Raw genomic sequence first — 20149 nt, 5'->3', positions numbered from 1 at the left:
TTTTCCCCTAGCAGAAGGGCAAACACCTGACGTCAGCAGCTGATTTAGTGATGGAGACACAATAATATGACAGTCAGGTGAACTGCTCACCATGCTGCTGCTGATGGTAACTTCCATGATACCACGCAAAACAGCACCACGAGATACTACAAAGCACTAGAACTCACTATCCACAGAATTAAACCTTCAGTCACCCTGACACTGTGATCTGGGATAAAAACCTCTCCTTTGAGCAATTCCAAAGCCCAGCTTGGATGTCAGCTGTCTGGGTGTGTCCAACCTGTTCTGCACTGAAATACTGAGACATACAGAGGTAGAGCTAGAGAACAGTGCCAGGCATATGCAATTTATTTGCACAGATGTAGCCACACCATTTGTGACCAGAAGAGAGAAGAATGGAACTTTTATGAATATGAACCAAACCTGAAGCAGAAAAAGAGTATGGAAAGGAGCGAGTGGAAAGCAGCATGGAAAGAGGCATGGACTGTACGGAGTAGTTCAACACAAAGAGCCGTGATTATTCACTAAATATAGCTTATTCACTGAAATCTGACAAAATTTTAGTTTTTAAAATTCTAAAATCTTACAAGGGGATGGGAAAACAAAGAGCTAAGGAACTTTCAAAGGAAAAGTTACATTCAACAAAATCCTAGACGAATTACGTTGAATCTTTAGGCCCCCTCCAGCCTCAGGTTTTCAGCATGTCAAGTACTTCACAGGTTTGAGTTAAACTGTATACTGATTATCTTCAGTTTTATTAAGAAAAAACAATTCCTAATTTTAATAAGAGTCTTCATATGATGCACACATACCCACACACCCCCCAACTTTCAACTTTTAACATTGAAAAGAAGAACAGCTCTTAAATCAAATCATAAACACACCATTAAGTTTTGCTGTTATTAAAATAAGTTGGAAAAAAAAAACCACAAAAACATATACCAAGAGAACTGTGGAACCTCACTACCCAAATGAGCTAAACAGTGTCATCAGCTATAACAAATCCAGGACCAGTAAGAGCTCACCTTTCTGAGCTTTCATTGTTTGCTCTTCAATTTGTCTTAAGCGTTCCATTAATTCTTCCTTTTCACGCTCTATTCTTTCCTTTTCCTTTTCTGCTATCTCCCTTTTCTTCTTCTCATTTTCTAGTTGTGCCCTGAAAATATTAGAAGTTTTTTTTTTAAACCTCAAGCAGATTAAATTATAGTCTTAGGATTCTGGTAGCATATTATTTTAATTTACCCAGCTAGTACAGAAGTACATAATTCTAAATGTTTTGAATTCATTTTACAATGCAAACAGAGGAACCAAGTTTCATTATTTCAAAATGCTTTACAGAAAAAAGACTTTAGGAACAAGAATTGCTTAGCAACCTCGGTTATGGCTCAACCGGATAAATCCAAAACTACAGCTACGTTTTTACACAACTGATGTTTCATCTGGGCTAGAAATAGCAACTGTCTTTATTTTTAGAGTATACAAAAGGTAAATCATGATATTCTTCACTGAACTTGCTTTAACAGTTCACCTGTAGAGGATAAAAGTCCCTAAGAATTAAGCAACAGAGACTTAAAACTGTTTCACAAAAAGACTTAATGAGAAACAACGGTACAGCTACTATTACTATGCTGAAAGCTCAACAAGGATACGGCTTTCTGTTAAGACAGGTGAACCATGTTACAGAAAGAAAAGCAGACGTCTCTTCTAGAATGCTAGGATGCCTGATATTCTATGACTTAGTTTTCTTAAAAGGATAGAAGAATTTTTCTTCTGTTTCATGAAAGTTTGTTAATTACCTTTCCAATTGTTTCTGATGTTTCTCTTCTCTAGCTTGGGCCTTCATCTGTTGCACTTCAATTGTATCAGGTTTCCTCCTCCTCATGTACAATTCATGATTTCCCATACATAGTGCCAAAATCCGCTTGTTAATTCTCAGACGAGGTGCATAAAAAACAAAATCCTAGAAAAATAATTGCAGCATATCCATTAATCTAAACACTCAGTTGTGATGAGACTCAAAGTATCCCTGCAGACCTGCATTTGTTAAATTTAAATTTACAACCATTTTGACATTTCTCTAGTGAGCGATTCAACACATTAAGTCTATAAACCTAGTTACTGTAAGGAACCTGCAAGATAAATTCAAAATCCCATCTGGTTTCCTCTACGTAGAGGTTAGCTATTTTACCCAACATTATTTATTTAAACTTCTAAATGTAACGCTATTCTCTACTCTGTTTCAATATTTAAGTTAATGTTTTGCCCCAGAGTTTCATGAAAAGTGCTACTACAATGCAAGCAGAAAAAAAAGAGGGTACGGGGATTTTAGCATGCTACATTGCAGCTTTTCAATTTGTCACAAAACATTAGTTGGTTTAAAAAGGAAAAGGAGAAAAAAAGAAGAAATCTTATCAGAATGTCAGCCAGAATGAAGAGAGGGAAAATAAGCATACCAAATTTCACAATTAAGACTTGTTTTTGATTACCAACTATTTTATCAATATGAAAAATAAATGCCATACAAATATTTACTCGTGTCACAGTGCCAGAGCAGGTCCCTTAAGGCTTAAAACTCTTGATATACAAAGGCATACTATTCTACAGAGTACTTACAGGTGCCTTTTTGTCGATTGGCTTTATGACAAACTTTTTGTCATTAAAAGAGATGTTTCTTATTTCACTCCATGGAAAACCAATCTTGGGTGTCAACCTTCAAAGAGAAAAAGTTCTCATTAAAAGAAACGATGTGTATTTCATTTACGTCCGCTAATGCATAAGACTTCATTTTGTACTGTTTTGACTGCCACACAACTACATGCACAACAGTTTAAGCACATTTTGGTAGACAAATCCATACGCTACTACAGGCCCATCAAATTCATGTTTCATATTAACGCAGCACTGCAACAGAAGGAATTCAGAAATTTCAATTGGTGACTTTTTTACTATCATTAAATATATGCTAAACATCACAATCACACACTGATTCTTTATAAGTCACTGATAATTTCCCCTTCGGAAAGAAGGGTAACTATTTCAATGGACATATACTCTCAGAAAAGTCTGACATCCCAAAGACTGAAATTAAATTAACCTTCAGTAATGCTGTACTTTGTTTTTAACTCAGCTGTAAGATACGTGTTCTTACATTCCCAAAGTTCAAACTGAATTTCATCTATTTGTGTTTTAAGTAGAATTAAGTTCTGGAACAGTTCCAATGCTTTGCACCAACTGCGTAACTAAATATTTTTCTCCATTGGCACAAAAAGTTTTTTTCAGTTTATATTAACTACAAATATTTAAAAATGTTTAAACGTTTCATTGCTAACTATCAGGAGTAAAATAATAATACCAAAAATCAGCTGACCATTCAACCTGATCTGAACATTTCCTGAGTATTTTCTTCATCTTTCAGGAGTTATGTTGCCATCTAATGGCAATTAAGGCTTACAGAATTTTTTGGGGAGTATATACATCAGAGAGCATGAAATTACAGTTTAGCTGACAGCTCTTATCTGGTGTTGATACATCATGTTTTACTTCAAATCACTGTGGAAATACTGTTAACATCAGATACTAATAATAGAAGTGTCTGGAAAGAAATAAAAGAATGAGTCTGTTCTTCTTAAGTTTTGTACATTTTAGCTTTCTCTCTCTTCAAATAGGAAAGAATTTGACCTCTTTATCAGGTTCCAAGATCCATCTATTTTCCTTGACCTCTAAAAGGTTTTGCTTTTAGAGTGTAAAAAACTTTGGTATCTAACAGCTCTAATCCTAATAGCTGTTCTTGCAAAATGCTTCTCAGACATATTGCTCAGCTCCTCATTGTCCTTTTCATTTTGACTGAAAAGGAAGACTTGAGAGAGTGAGAAGTACAGAAAGAACCCATATAAAAATGCTCAAGCTATCATAAATTTATGTTGCTAAATATGGATGTAGGTTTACACAGAACTGTTCTGCTGTTCCCTTCTTTTAAATTGCTATTTCTTCTGTAAAATTCAAGTATTTCAGCAGATAATTTCTATCTTTTACATAGATTAGAAAGAAGGTCTTTGAGAATCTGTTTTGCTGATGTTCCTGAAACACAGTAAGGTATTTTTTGTATAATCTCAGATAGGATCTCCAAGGACAGAATAGAAAATGAGTATTAGCCACTTACTTGTCATCGTGTTCATAAATATTCAGACCCAAAGCATCAACTCCTAACCACAACTCAGTTCCTTTTTTATTCTTTATTTCAAAATAGTTGACTCCATACATTTCCAAATCTTGTGCTATCTTAAGGTATTCCATCATAGAATCTTCCCTGATGAAAAGAGGAAAAACAAATGTAAACACAGTGTGGACGAATCAAAAGTACACTGTAAGAATAAGGGAACTGCAGAGTAACTAGTGTGAAATTTAAGTAGGCATCAAACCTCTCTTCCTTGAAATTCACATGTACATTGATTTAGGTACTTGTAGAGATGGACACCCTAATACTCAAGTACGGTTTAAATCACTGCACTCCGTATTTTCAGCCTGTGGACTAACAAAATACTAAATATATTTTAGAGGTAGGTGACTGCAGACAAAAGCAGTTGACAGCCTTACCAGAAATCATGTAGGTAACCAATAATCCAACTGGAAACTCAACTCTCACCTAAGCTTTTATGGAAGTTTTTGATAACTGGCTATACCAGCCAGAAGAGAATAAGAAAGACGTTTCCAAACAAAAATAACACCTCATAAAATACATTCTAATAATAAAGTCCTAAAAGGTCTTGGAACATTTAAGCAATTACCTTAACATTCCCCTGTGCTCTTCGTGCCAGTTCTGTATTCTTTCTTCCCACTGTTCTTTTGTCAGTTTGTGCTGTTCTAATACTCTGTGAATAGAAATTGTTATTAAATTACACTGGCAACCATTTTTTTTTTAAACCTTGTGGAATAACACATGCTTTAATTGAGGAAGTTTAAACATTACTTCCTATATACTCACCTTTTTAACCCAGACCCAGAAGTTTTGAATTTCAAAAAATACATATTTTAAAATAGTGTGAATTCACTTTTTTTCATTGTATTATATACTCTTTGAATTGTAAAAGTGACAGCATGGCATATCTCAACTTTCAGTAAAGCCATAAAGTGTAGCGTTTGGAACGCCCCAAAACACAAAGCTATAAAATCCTCATACAACAATGCCACAAACTAATCTCTATATATTCCCAGACACATTCAAGCTTTCATTCTGCTGTCATTTGGAAGAAAACATAGCACATTAAAACAAGCCAGCAGGCTGTGTCTCTTTTTTTTTTTAAACCTATTAAAATCCGTAGTGAAGCAGTTTCAGAAATTTGATTATAGAGAACTACAGCAGGCTGCAATGACGGAGATATTGTTTGACCTACCTAGAACTTGCAGCATACTACCGCAGTAAGAAATCAAAAGTGTATGGTGACTTTTTATGCTTTTACTCTATGTGGCTAGCTTCTCAAGCATTCCTTAGAGAAATTATTTTAAGGGCTATTAAATAAAAAGAAACTAAGACATTCTTACTAAAAGAAGTGAGAACAATTTTTTTTCCTTCCTTTCTCTTTACTCAGGAAAATAACAGTTTACAAATTTTCCCTACATCTTTAGGGAACTACAATAAGGAATAAACAGAGTGATGCAGAATATACTGATGCAGTATTTCTATTACAGGATTTCTCTCACTCATTTTGCAACTCTATCCCACATCTAGGTACACAGCCATCTCATCATTTGTTCCCCTCCACTCTTTCTTCACATGCTCCTGATGAAACATGGCTAGCAGGTGTGCAAGTACTGCTCTGACAAAAAAAATAAATCAACAAGGAATTTCTGTCTTGTTGCTACCCAACTCAACTTTTGAGCCAAGAAGTATGTTCACTGGTCAAAATACTGCACAACTCTATAGTTAAAAAGGTGAGAAGACCTGCAGTTCTCCTTCAGTGAAATTTTGCAATGCTAGTCTATTTCTGGAAAAAGTGAGTATTTTTGACATTGCATTGTTCTGAAGTACCTTAATTATGTACCTGTCAGTTTTCTGGCAAATCTCTGGTGACAGGAGGCAAAACAGGAATAATTGTGTTAGAATGAATGCAAAAGATGTGTGTTCACTTAGTGCAAACTGGCAAACTATCAGTTGAAAACATGCTGGGAAATCAAATGAACATTAGTCTACTGAAAAGGAGCATCCTAAGTATTTGAATTTGTCTGTACACAAGCACTCCAGTGTTCAGAGGCAGTCATCACAACTAAGCAAAGACCAAGATTTGTAAACTACCACATTCAGTATGGAGTTGTACTGGTTCTTAATCTCCTTGCATTCCTAGTGCAGTCTATTTTTCAAGAAGCGTGTAGACTTCACTGTCACAAGAAAGAAGTATGCAACCAACACCAAACTCTTACCCAGAAATTTTAAAAACCTGAAACATTTTCAGAAATATTTTTTTCAATACTTCACAATCCTTTGAAATGTTTTTTTGCTAGCTAGAGAGTTCTAAAACTTAGTTAATGAGCTAATTTCTACTTTTAGTTTTCAAAAAGACAGAGCATATGAATTTCAAAGAAAACACAAATTATTCCATGGTTCTCATCTCTTTGAAGATGCACTAGCGTTACACATTTAGTAAGTACACATTTGTTGACAACACATCAACATGGAATAATTTACATTAACAAAACTATCTAACTTTGTATATTTGTGTTGCAATGCTTCTCTTGCTGCCAATGTATGTCAGGAGCATGGTTTCAACCATGAAGGGAAAAAGCAGAACTATAATCTTGGTGCTTACTTTTCCTAAGCACTTAGATGAATGACTAATACAAAAAGGTTCATGCTCACCAGTAATGGCAACAGTTGATTTTCTAAATTTTCTCTCCAGGATATCATTTTTCTGCTCTGTATTTAACTTATAATACATTTTAATGATTTTCAGGAATTTATTATTATTTACCAAAACTTTTTGCATAAAAACATCAAGAACTGAAGAAAAAGAACAGGTATTAAATAAACCTTAATGACTTATGTTAAAGGACTTTGATTTCAAGCCTCCAGGAACGATAGATCATTTTATCTATTTTGAAATACTTTGGAAATGTGATTCACTAAAAAACTGTGGATGGGACAGGAAATAAAACCCATGAAAATCTCATGAAACCCATGGCTGTGATGCTTTGATATTTAGTCGGAACTGGGATATCATTTCCTCCTAAATTCTACTACTGCAACATGCATCTCTTTAAGAAAGTTACCATTAAACACACATTTTCACTTAATATTCTCACAATAAGAAGTGTGCTGCAAGTTTATATACAGCAGATGATGCAAAAGCATATATTTATGGTCTCTCTCACCGCTGAGGGAGGAGTCTGTCATTGGCTAGGTAGCCTAGTTTATGTATCTCCTTATTGTAATCTCCATACTTGGACTGGACAGCGTAAGAAGCCAGAAGAACTGCAGTTTCTGGTGGACAATATATCTCATCATTTAAGATAGCTTCTTTGACTTGCAGGAAGAAAAGTCTCTGTGTTATTTCCTGAATTAACTCTTCAGACACATCTTCTGGAAAAAACTTGGCCCTGAACTTGAACTGCAAAGGATTCTCTTTCCTTACATCCTGCTGTGTTACCTAAGGGAGGAAAAAGAAAGTAAAGTAAATAAAAACATAAAAAGAGCACTAAGTGCTATATCAAAAACAAATAGCTTGGCTGTAAGCTCCTGTGCACTGAAATCCAGCACTTCTTGACAAGCCCACAGTACAACTCACTAAGGATTCACAGGGCACTGCATCAAGTACACCAACTTGCATAAATTAGACAATTTTGAAACATTACTCAAAGGCTGTGGAAGAGCTTCTTGGAGACTTGTGTGTATTTATTTATCACAATAAAAATCTGGAAAAGAAGTTGTAAATACATACAAAAAAAGCTATATCCATGGACGAATTGCAATAAATATCAAATTAGGTGTAATACTATTTCTTTGGCAAGAACTACTGCACATTAAGTGTAAAGCTGGATTCTTTTACAAGAAGTCTTTGAACTACTGAACTAAGCACATGTGCTTTGTGCCAGTGGAAAAACCACGATTCTATTTATCGCATTTTCTAGAACTTATGGATATGCCTTATCATCAGGATTTTGGTGAAGAGATCAGATGTGATCAGCTTACAAGTTTTAAACAGCTGTCTACTTCAAAATGTTATTTTTCAAATTTCTGTATGAAAAATAGGTCTCCTGTTTTATCTGAGCTCAGCCTTCAGAACTCACTATGATTAAAACAAAAAATCAGAAGTCACAGTAATCCTAACAGCGAATACTGTGATTATTAAAAGGTACATTGAGAATAAATCTCAGACCTCTCAATTACATAAGCACTTTATTATGTATTTAATTTTACATGCACAAGTAGTCCTTTTAGAACTTCACTATGCATGAAATCATGTTTGTTTGCTCAACTCATAGGAAGTACATAGGAAGTTATAAATAACAACCATTTAATCACGTACCTAAGGCAACTTAAGCATTACATTTCAGATGTTAATTTTAAATCTTTTGCTCGCTTTCATTCTTGCCCATAGAGCTCTGATTTACATATACTGTATTTCACTTTAAGCTCACCAACGATTAGTTCCATTCTTGCCATAGTAAAACCATATTTGCACATCTATTCCGTGATTAAAAGGCAGTTCTCTACCTTAGTTGAAGTTAAAGAAGTCAGTACACCCTTGCTGCTCCTGAACAGCATGAGCAATTTGACTTGCTAAAGACCTTTTATAGAGTAACTTTTTATGTACTTTTAACTAAATGACACATCAGATAATGTAGTTCTGCCATTAGGATTAACAAAATGTTTGTAGCAGTATAATGTTTATTGCACAAAACAAAATATAGATATTAAATTGTAGGAGACAGCTTTGGTGGTTAAACTCACTGGACTCATCACAGAGGAGTAAAGATTATATAAATGCAGTAGGACCTACTCCTAAAAAAAATATTTCCTAAAATTCAAGGCAACAAAGATATTCTTGATAAAACTTAACTCAAAGAATCCCTTTATCCAGCAGTGCTATTAATAATCTGACAGCCAATATTAAAAAGTGACAACCAAACCATAGATAAAATTTAAAATAGAACAACCTGGCTCCCAGTAGCTGGGAGATACTAGGTGTTCTGTGCTGTTGGGGAAAACAAAATAAAAATTATCCTACAATTCGCATGTTGGATTTCAGATACCTAAACACAAGATTAGGAACCTACTATTGGTGCCTTGTTCAAAAATCTATAGCTATATACATGCAAATTTCTCAAGCTCAAATACTTATAAACTATAAACACTTATTCTATTACATTTTGCCATCTGAAAACAAGACAATCATATGAATGGAAGTTTTCTTAATGCATACATCACCATGGTCCTGGAAATAGAGAAATGACTTTCAATCGTTCTCAAATTAAATGTTGATGCAGCTTTGCAATATGATTCTGTTCTTTTTTAACTAATCACACTGAACACTGCATTTTGTCATTTAAAGCAAATGAAAAACAACTTTTTGACTGAATTTGAAGCCAGATATCTTAACTCACAACATCAAAGCACCAAGTCTTATAAAAGCCTATTTATAACTATACATTTGTCTAAGTGTCAGGAAATTATTACCTTTTTATTTAGCTTCAGCCAAGTTGAGTAGCCTTTGCTGTCCACATACTGTAGCCCAAAAAACCAGACTTCACGAAGACCAACGGTTTTTACCACCTAAAGATAAGTGACCCAGAATCATCAGTAATCTGTACAGCAGGTATCTTTTATGGTTAAGTTGTATAAACCAACTCAAATTGAAATACAATGAAGTGTTTAACATAAAAAATAGGAGCAAAACCCGTTCTACATAAACTCAAACACCGTGTTGCCAAACTACCAGTTGGAGTGTGCAGCTTACTGCATGTATCAACCTCAGCACCTAAGGAATACAAGGCAGCAAACAGGACCCTGATCTTTGAAATCAGGTCTGGGAAGTGATCTGCAGACCTACAGACAAGTAGGTCCACTTCAACAAAAGACAATCGGTGAAATTATAGTAAAGAATAATATCTGGGGACAAGTATGATGTAGAGAGGATGAATCACCTCCTTAAGATATTTTTGAGATCTTCTGAGTTAATGATAAAAGGGACAAGAACGATCTGGCTGATAAATCATATGTGGATTTCCTATAAGATTTCTGATCAGGCTATCACCAATGGCTATTAAAGAAACAAAATGTCCTTGAATAGAGGGAAGGCTTTTTACGGATAAACTAGTTAAAAATAAATAACCAATTCCAACAAAAGACACTGATTATTTGTAGTGCAACCACTAGGGAAGTCCTACAAGACTTCATATGTGATCCAACAAAAAAAAAAAAGAAGAAATTGATGTGACAAAACCTGCTGTAGAAAACATTCCATAAAGATCTCTGAATGAACAGTGGGGAAAAAAGATGAACTTCGATAAAAGATCATATTTAATAAAACTAAAATACTGTGCACTGAACACAACAATTTTAATCATGTGAACAGAGTACTTGTTGCAAAGGAAAAAAACTACGACGACGTCATATTATTACACAAGTCTGTGGTCTTCCTACATCTCTAACACTACATACAGACTGGTCTTGTCACTTTATAAAAGGATGTTTCAGCACTGGAAATGTTTCAGAAATGTTGAAAGGAATGATCAGTGATATGGAACATTTTTAGCATAGACAAGACCAGAACTAAAGCTAGAGACATGGAGAAATGAGGAAGGGGGAAAGATGATATATGTCTTTAAAACTTGCATGGCACGTAGAAGGAAAATAGAGAATGATTATTCGTTATTTCTCATGATGTAAGAATTAATAGAATCAACTGAAATCATTAGATAGCAGGTTCAAAGCAAACAAAAAAGAGCAATTTTACTACACAGCATATAATGAAACTGTGGAACTATCTTGCGAGTCTTTTGCACAGTGAGAGTACACACGGATTCAATAAGCAATCAATCAGAAAGGTCCAGCAAAGATTATTAAACAAACTGTAAACTCTGGCTCCAAAAGATGCGGTATGGCAGTACTTACATATGTTCTCAGGCTGGACCATGCTGGCAAGCTGGTTTATTGAAGGCTGTTTTATGGAAGCATTCAGATGCATGTGAAGTAAATAGAATTTTACCCATAGATCCTCCTCCACTTTTAAGTAGTACTAGCGGGTTGCAAAATTAAGATTTGGAAAATTAGAAAATTGTCACAATTAAGGCTGCTGTGCAAACTTACTTCTGATCCCTTGCACGTGTGTATTATTACTTAATAGTCACTTAAGTGCACTTTTTTTTTCCATCCTCTACCCTTCCACCTTCAAGCTCCACCAAGGCACAGAATGGACAACATTCATGGATCCAAACGGACTCCTTAGCGGACAATTATTCGCTGTAAATTCCTACATTTTGTTCCTGCTTTGGAACAACTGAGCAAGTTTATGTTTCTGCTATTGTCGTGAGTTAAATCTGGTGTCCTGCTGCTTCTTTTGGCACAGATCTCTGGTGTAATGCTAATCAAACTACTTATGGCTTTAGCAGATGACTCCGAATGCTCTTTATTTAGCAGCTGTCCAAGTCAAACCTCAGTACCTACTCCGCACTCTGAGCTGCAACATCAGTCAGTAAGAAGTGCAGATGTTCAACAGCTCTGCCCATAAGGCATAAGGAGACAAGTGCTTATGCTCCTGTCAAAACATTTCACTCTCACTGCTAGCTGCTGCCCTTCAGCTGAGAAGCACGTTGCACATTATTCAAATACATACAGGTTGCCTTCTGCAAAGTTACACATGCTTGTAAATCAATACTGAACACAGCTTACACATGAGCTTGTTTTACCCGAGGAAATAAGGAAAAAGCATGGTCTGTCGCTGCTTCTCAGCTCAAAGAAAAGGATTTCTGAAACTTTGTACCACGATAATATAAGCACTTATACACAGCAGTGGTGTGATATGGAAAGTACACAATGGGAAACAGTTTTGATTTATAATTCAGGCTTCAAAAGATTTATTAGGTAGCTTTAGGAAAATTTTCATCACATCTGTAGAACAGATTTATCCACCATAACATCCCACAGCTTGACAACTAACAGGTAATAAAAACCTCTCGGCGAAGAAAAGTGACTAGAAAACAGATACGTGTTTTGGCAGATCAAAACATTCACATGAAGAAAACCTAGCAAGAATTCCATTTAGCCAACCACTGAAAGATCGATCATAAGGGAGGTTTCCGAGATACTCAGAAAGGAGAACTGGGGTTTAACTTGAAATAAAGGAGACAACTCTCCCATTCTTCCTGAACAGAAACTATGGGAAACCAGTTCTGCTGCTTGGTGCTAACACCTTACTGGAAAGAACAAGGCAACCCCCACCACTGCCACCAGACTGGAAAGGCACCCACCCCAGGATTCTCTCTCCTAGGAAAATCAGAGATGATAGATTGGTTGAGAAAAAGAGGACAGAACTTGTCTTGACCATCCTGAGCACTGGCAGGACGGACAAAAGGACTAATGATAAATATGTTAAGACACCTCCTGAAAGAGTGTGGAGTCACTAAAATAAACTGGTTTGTGCAATAAGAACTTCACTACGTTTCACAGTAGAGGAGAAAAGAGAAAGCCACAGCCATCAGAAACACTGAATGCTAGAGGATGAAGATGAACACACACAAGGAACAGGAAACGGATCAACAACTCCAGAAAACAGCAACTAAAAAGTTGAAAGAACCACTGACTGAAGAAAGGACAAGTTGTTCACCAAAAACAAAGTAGCACTAGACAACAGCTAAAATCATGAACAGGTTATCTTCTGCAAGCAAGAGCTAACAAGTCACATCCACCATCTCGACATGAGCCTGGCAGACCAATCCTCTCAATAACAGTGCTCTTAAATTCCTAAAGAAATAGCATATTTTTTGTATGAAAATGCTATGTTGGGTGTGCGATACAGTTCGGCTCTTGATGTTACTCTGTGGAAATCACGTACGGATTTAAGATCACGCTGAAAATATTTCTCTTCTAACACAAAACCATGCTGGTTGATTTTGTCTGACTTAATTTTCAACTTCAGCTTCCACAAGTTGACTGTAAGAGCTTGTGAGATGTCAAAAGCCACACAGCGAGTTAAGGAACAAAACTGCAGAGAACACGAAACATGCCAGGATACTAAAAAGAACTCACAGCTGTATCTTTTTTCCCCTGTCTGGAAAAGCCCCAATTTGGATGAAGCTGATTACCTTGGCACAAGACATTACACAGCAGAAGGTCACCCCACCCAGAGCTGCAGGGTGGAAGATAGCAAAGGTTGGCAGAAGAGAAGCAACAGTTTCAGGCTGCTGTGCCACAGAATAGCACCCTTTTTATTTAATGGTGGGGTTAGACAAAAAAGCAGGACAGCTGCCCATGCATCTGCCCCTCTTCCTTCAGGATGACTTGCAGAGAGTCACAAAGTCTACTCCCATGTTGAGGCCGCAGATAGACTGCTACTGACGTTAAAGGAGCAGGGGGTAGAAGCGGGTCAGACTTGTTCCTAACAAAAACGGCAAATAAAATTACTATAAAATAAAAGGCTCAGTGTTACAAAACAAAGTTCTCCACCTTATGTACTAAGGCATTTAACTGACCCATTAAAGAACTCTCTATACATGTCACTTTCTCCAAAATGCTCAGTGCTACATACTCTCAGCACCTATAGTAGAGTGGACAGAAGCGACAGTCCTATGAGACCAAATATTTGATCTATGTACACTGCTTTTGAAAAATAACTTGGAATATTTCTGCATTTTTAATTAAATGCATCCGTCTTCTGCCTAAATAATATGCAGTAATTTAATTCCTCTATGAACAAAGAAATGACACATCAATAAGCTTTAATTCTCAACATGATCTAGAACACTCCACAACCTGGATCAAAAAAATAATAGTTCAAGGTTCTGATGGCTAACACACAGAATGAATGTAAGAACAACCTTTCTAAACAAATCATTCATTTAGCTGGTTTAAGATAAAAGCACCATCAAGTGAGAATGCAGTGCTGATGGGACTGCAAACCTAAGGCACATTAAAGGCCATCACTTGCACTTTTCCACTCTGAAATTAAAGTTTAAAAAAAAAAAAAAGAAAGCGGATCATAGGACAGCATTACTTTTCAAACATTTGAAAACTGAAACAGCATCTACAGATTCAACTCCTGAAGAAAAAAGATGCTAACTTTCCTTAATTTTTGTCACATTTATTTTAAAACAAAAGTGAAGGCTATATGAATTTCTCACACAAGTAATTCTAACACCTTTATTGCAGTTGTAACTATACTGCGACATAAAATAGCATTACTTTGAAGCAGTGCTACACACAAGATTCAGCTGAGGCCCCACTGTTCATTTATTTATGCAGAACTGTCTTTGAATTTAGTGCCTTCCATTAGGATTAACAACAAAGTTCAGCATAGCTTAGATCATTACAGAAAATCATGGAAATCTATACAAGAGAACATCTCTGCTTTATCAAACTATGCTTCAATAACCACAACAGCTTTATTTGATGTGTTTGTACAGATCACAGACACGTATAAGTTACCTGATCAAAGAGCTGCTTGCCTGTTGTATTGGGTTGGATGGCAAATTCCAACTCTGCATCCATTGTGGTCACTCTGACGTTGATCTAAAGAAAACAACAAAAAAAAAATATATCACACTGTACCGACGTAATGCTTCCATATACTGCAATTACCTTGCAAAAAACAGTAAATTTTAAGTAAATTCAACAACTGCAACAGCCTTGTACATATGCGGAACACATTAGACAAAAAGGTAAAATTTCAATCTGAAAAAAAAAACTTACCGTTAATTTTGTATACAAGCATACTTCACATAATATTTAACATTGGATTTGAAGGTCAAACCACAGAACAAAGTTCAAAAAAATCAACTTAATGGGATGGCTGACACTACTCCTACCCAAAGAACGCTCTGGCATTAAGCTATAGGGCACTACCTTTCGGTGGACTTCCCAAATACGCGCAAAATAAAGTTCGTCACACATTATTATTTCAAAGTATTTATATTTGGCAGTCCCCTGCCTGACTATTTCCAATATTAAGAGGCTCAACTTTTTTAATGGGTACGGCACCAGTGCTCAGGACAGACCATTAACAGCTTTTCCATCACCGGAAGGAAGAACTGTAGAAGTTGCTCCCCTTATACTGATCCCATCTGATCGCTTTACTACGAGGCTGAAAAACCACCGGCATCCAATGAGCTTCTTCCCTCTGCTGGAATGGAAAACCATTTTCCAGATGCCTCCTGACAGGCACTGTTCCTAGTTCCTAACTGTTCCCAAAGCAAGCAGTCAAACGTTCCAGGTGCTATCTGGAAGCCTACCTTCCTTGGAAAAATGGTCTATTCCAATTTCTCCTCAACTGCTACACGCAGGAGCGAGGATTTTCATGAAAAAGAACCAAGTACTAAATACACAGTGCTGGCTTCTCGCTGCTAGAATGGCCCTCTGTCCTCCTGTTAGACTATCACATTTTATTTGTCTTTAGTGAATTATAAAGCATCAGAGGTCAAATTTATTTTGCTATAAATGCAAAACCAGAAGCACGGAACTTATTTAAGGCACATACACTTTAATTTCTCTCTCTCCTATAAAATATGGAGCAGGAATAAATTAGGGCTTGTATTACAGGTTCTCACACTGCTTGACCCATGCCTGTGTAAATCATTTCCATTATCCATTTCCCTAATTTTGCCACCAGGTGGAATACTTTGAGAAGTGAGCCTGGAAGAGTCTCAGTAAGACAGAACACAGAAGACATCTAAGGTGTGAAAAAGAAAAACGGAGAGAAGTCTGTCCCTGTGCAACAGTTGAAGCTTGTTCACCCCTTTCTTTCGTGTCAAGGTAAACAACTCCGGGCATGAGCTGGATACGCCAGACAAGAGTAGCGGGAGGCAGAGGACCTCTAGGTTATAGACCTGCAAACAAGGAAGATAACGGGGTTGGCAAAACTTCTGCATGCAAGTACTGATAAAGAACAAGAGTTGAAGGCTTTGGAGGAAAAGATAGTAAACTTTTATTGGAAAAAAAATAGAGGGGGTGTGTGTGTCAAGTGGAGGGAAAAGAGGTGTTTTCTGCATATTCTGCTCCCCCATTTCAAGATAAAACTGTTTTCTTTTAATGAACACTTTTCTTCAACTTTTAAAAAAGGAAGCCTCCTGCTTTAGAGCAGCTATCAACAAATTACAAGGGATAAGGCCCAAAACGTAACTTTATTAAACGCCAAAGCACTTACATAACAGCAGCACTGCCAAAACAAGAAGTGTCACAAAAGATCTAGAAAGCACAGAAGGTTAAACTAATTGCGGCAGGCTTTTTAAAGCTGCAGCAAAGACTTCTTAGATAAGTATCCCTGTAACAAATGCTATTTTACAGAAATGGAGGACTTACTACCTGAAAGTCTGTACCCCTCAAAAGCTAAAATATTCAAAATAAATAGTAAAATAATAGATAAATGGAAAAATATAGAGGCAAAATAAACGCAAACTGTAGATTCTGTTTGCTTCTGGATATTCTGGTTAAAAAAAAAGAAGCAGAGTGCTGTAAGAGTATATGAAGAGGCCTACAAAGGCAATAACACTCTTGATTTGAAAAAAAAACACTGTCTTCCTTCTGTAGACGTTTGGACCAACTTAGATTTTGGCATACAAATACTGAGCTTGTACAACCTTATAATGAATGGCTGAGGCTGGCAGGGCCCCCTGGAGGCCCCTGGTGCCACCCCTGCCCAAGCAGGGACACCCAGAGCAGGCTGCCCAGGACCACGTCCAGGCGGCTTTTGGAGATCCCCAAGGAGGAGACCCCACAGCCTCTCTGGGCAACCTGAGCCAGGGCTCTGTCACCATGTCACAGTAAAAGAGTTTTTTCCTCACGTTCAGATGGAACTTCCTGTGTTTCAGTAACATTGTTTCAAGGTTTTATTTATTTCTGTCCACCGAAAGCGAGAAGGTTATACTGGCAAAATCTGAGACTGAACCCAGAAGATCCCAGAATACTCAGAGCTGACTGATGTCATCACAGGACCTCTCTCAATTATTTTTCCAGCGGCCTTGGGAATCCGGACAGGGGTCAGTTGACTGGAAGCTGTCAAATGTGGTCACAGTTCTCAAGAAGGGCAAGAAAGAAGATCCTGGCAATTACAGGCCTGTCAGTCTCACTTCAGTGCCTCGTAAAATTATGGAGAAAATTATTCTGGGAGTTACCAAAAAAACACCTAAAGGATGTTGGCAGTCACTGGTCAGAGCCAACATGGCTTCACTAGGGGAAGGTCACGTCTAACAAACTTTATTTCCTTCTATGACAAGATCACCCAGCTAGTTGACCAAAGGAAGCCAGTCGATGTAGTCTCTCTGGATCCCAGTAAAGCTTTCGATACTGTCCCTCACAGCATCCTTCTGGACAAAATGACCAGAATCCAGTTAGATAAAGGCACAGTAAGATGGGTGAACAGTTGGTGATGGGTCAGGCCCAGAGGGTTCTTGTAAATGGGGTTACATCAGGCCGGCGACCTGTCACTAGTGGGGTTCCCCAGGGCTCCATTCTAGGGCCATCTTTTTTTCGTAAATGATTTAGTTGAAGGACTTGAAGTCGTTTTTGGAGCAAGTTCACGGACGATACCGAATTGGGTGGAGCTGCTGACTCCGTTGAGGGCGGGGAGGCCTTGCAGAGAGATCTGGACAATTTAGAGAGCTGGGTAATCACCAACAACATGAAGTTTAACAAGAACAAGTGCCGGATTCTGCAACTGGGAAGGGGCAACTCTGGTTATGCGTACAGACTGGGGGATGAGAGGTTGGAGAGCAGCCCCACAGAAAGGGATCTGGGGGTTCTGGTCGACAGCACGCTGAACGTGAGCCAGCAGTGTGTCACGGCAGCCAGGAGGGCCAACCATAACCTGGAGTGTATCAAGAATGGCACTGCTAGCTGGGTGAGGGAAGGGATTGTCCCCCTTCGTGCCACAGTATAAGAAAGATATAAAGCTGTCAGAGACCGTCCAAAGGAGGGCAACAAAGATGGTGAAGGGTCCAGCGGGGAAGACGTATGAGGAGGGGCTGAGGTCCCTCTGTTCAGCGCAGAGCAGAGCAGGCTGAGGGGAGGCCTCATGGCAGCCTGCAGCTCCCTCACGAGGGGAGCGGAGGGGCAGGCGCTGAGCTCTGCTCTCTGGGGACAGCGACAGGACCCGAGGGAACGGCATGGAGCTGGGACAGGGGAGGGTCAGGCTGGGTGTTAGGGAAAGGTTCTGCACCCAGAGGGTGGTCGGGCACTGGGACAGGCTCCCCAGGGCAGTGGTCATGGCACCAAGCCTGCTGGAGTTCAAGAAGCGTTTGGACAACAAAACCAAACCTGTGCTCTCAGTAGCGATGTCTGCAGAATCACAGAAACCTTTGGGTTGGAAGGGACGTTAAAGATCATCAGGTTCCAACCCGCTTCCATGGGCAGGGACACCTCTGACTAGACCAGGCTGCTCAAAGCTCCATCCAGCCTGGAAAATAAAGCTAACCAAGTGTGTTCAGGAAGGCCATAGGGACTACTTCCATTTTGGAGGTAAGGCAAGGAATTAGAAAATGCAGGCAGAGAGAGATGGCCCAGAAACTCATGGGAAGCACAGCTGGGTATCCAGCTACTTTGAACCAACACTCCTAGTGTTACACTGGTGGCAGGGAAAATTACCAGATCCAAACTATGAAGACAGCCACTAGTCTGAACATAATTGCACCGTGCCAACTTTATCACATCAACATGGAAACAGGGTGAACCTCTCACAACAATGAGAAACTCATGAAGGCTTCCTGCAGCACATGTTGGAGCACCACCACTCCTCATACCACAAGGCTCTCGCTATGCCAACGTTTCACTCTTGCTCTCACCAGGATTACACTTCTTCCTCCAAACTTCAGGAACTACTACAGAACATTTGACAGGACTTGGGTGCTGACTTCAGCTCCTCAGTTGCACGCATCCAGTTCTGCTGTGCACAGGCTCAGGGCAAGAGCTGCAACAAATCTCATTCGCATGCATTTTTGACTGGACTCTGAGTAGATGTTTTCTAAGGATTTTCTAAGGAAACCTAATCAAGAAACTCTCTAGGTGGTTCTACAATTCATAGGAATATGCCCAAGCAAACATTTATTTTAAAATGTTTAAACAGTGGCTACACCTAAGCATCATTTTGGTGCCACAATTTACTTCTTGTATTACTAACCTAGAGATCCCTACGCAATCACAGCTGGGCAATCCTTAAAAAATGCTCTCGTAGGCTTCACAAGTGGCTAACCTGGAACTTCCCAGAGGATTCACAAAGTCCACACCGTGAAAGACGCCCCCCCCCCCCCACTCCTCCTCAAACCAGGCAGTGTCACACTGAATCGCAGCCAGGCCATGACAGCCAACACCGAGGTGGCAGCGCAGCGCACCTCGGCCAGCCCTGTCATACCCACCCACCCCCCCCCCAGGAAATCACCAACCACAGTGCAAAGGATGAAGAAAACCCCAGTGCTGCCACTGCTCCACCTGTGTAGCTATCCAGAGCTTTAACGCAAAGGATACAGGATGTCTGCTCAGCTCCCACTTCAGATGTATGACTACACTGGTCAAAGAAAGAGGAAGACTTTGTATATAACACAGACAAGGTCAATTATTTGAGGAATAATGCACAGTACTATTAGAACAAGCCCAGAGGACGTGGAAGTAACAGAATGAGTCCAGAGGAGGGCAATGAGGATGACCAAGGAGCTGGAGCAGCTCTCCTACAAGAAAAGGCTGAGGGAGTTGCGGTTACTCAGCCTGGAGAAGAGAAGACTCTGCGGAGACCTTATAGTGGTGTTCCAGTACCTAAAGGGGGCCTACAGGAAAGCTGGGGAAGGACTCTTTGTCAGGGGGTGTAGAGACAGGATAAGGAGTAATGGCTTTAAAGTAAAAGAGGGAAAATTTAGATTAGATGTAAGAAAGAAATTCTTGACTACGAGGGTGATGAGGCCCTTGCACACCTTGCCCAGAGAAGCTGTGGGTGCCCCATCCCTGGGGGTGTTCAAGGCCAGG

General features: G+C 38.7%; 1 protein-coding gene across 3 annotated transcripts in view; it reads right to left on the bottom strand.

Moving 5' to 3' along the window:
* Positions 1-20149, bottom strand: part of RDX (radixin) — a 41217-nt gene that overhangs the window by 7869 nt on the left and 13199 nt on the right. For 2 of the 3 annotated variants that reach the window (XM_040544082.1, XM_040544083.1), the window contains exons 3-10: positions 14633-14716; positions 9668-9763; positions 7363-7637; positions 4785-4868; positions 4160-4306; positions 2614-2710; positions 1797-1960; positions 1026-1156 (exon numbers count right to left, since the gene is read on the bottom strand). In XM_040544082.1, coding sequence (XP_040400016.1) covers positions 1026-1156; positions 1797-1960; positions 2614-2710; positions 4160-4306; positions 4785-4868; positions 7363-7637; positions 9668-9763; positions 14633-14716 — 1078 coding nt within the window. Of the gene's footprint in view, positions 1-1025; positions 1157-1796; positions 1961-2613; positions 2711-4159; positions 4307-4784; positions 4869-7362; positions 7638-9667; positions 9764-14632; positions 14717-20149 lie in introns of those variants that run through there. The other variant, XM_040544084.1, reaches the window with a different exon arrangement.

The sequence above is a fragment of the Cygnus olor genome, chromosome 1 (genome assembly GCF_009769625.2).
Source record: "Cygnus olor isolate bCygOlo1 chromosome 1, bCygOlo1.pri.v2, whole genome shotgun sequence".
NCBI classification, from domain to species: Eukaryota; Metazoa; Chordata; class Aves; order Anseriformes; family Anatidae; genus Cygnus; species Cygnus olor.
The sequence above is the reverse complement of the archived record's forward strand: the minus strand, read 5'-3'. Positions and strand labels throughout refer to the sequence as shown.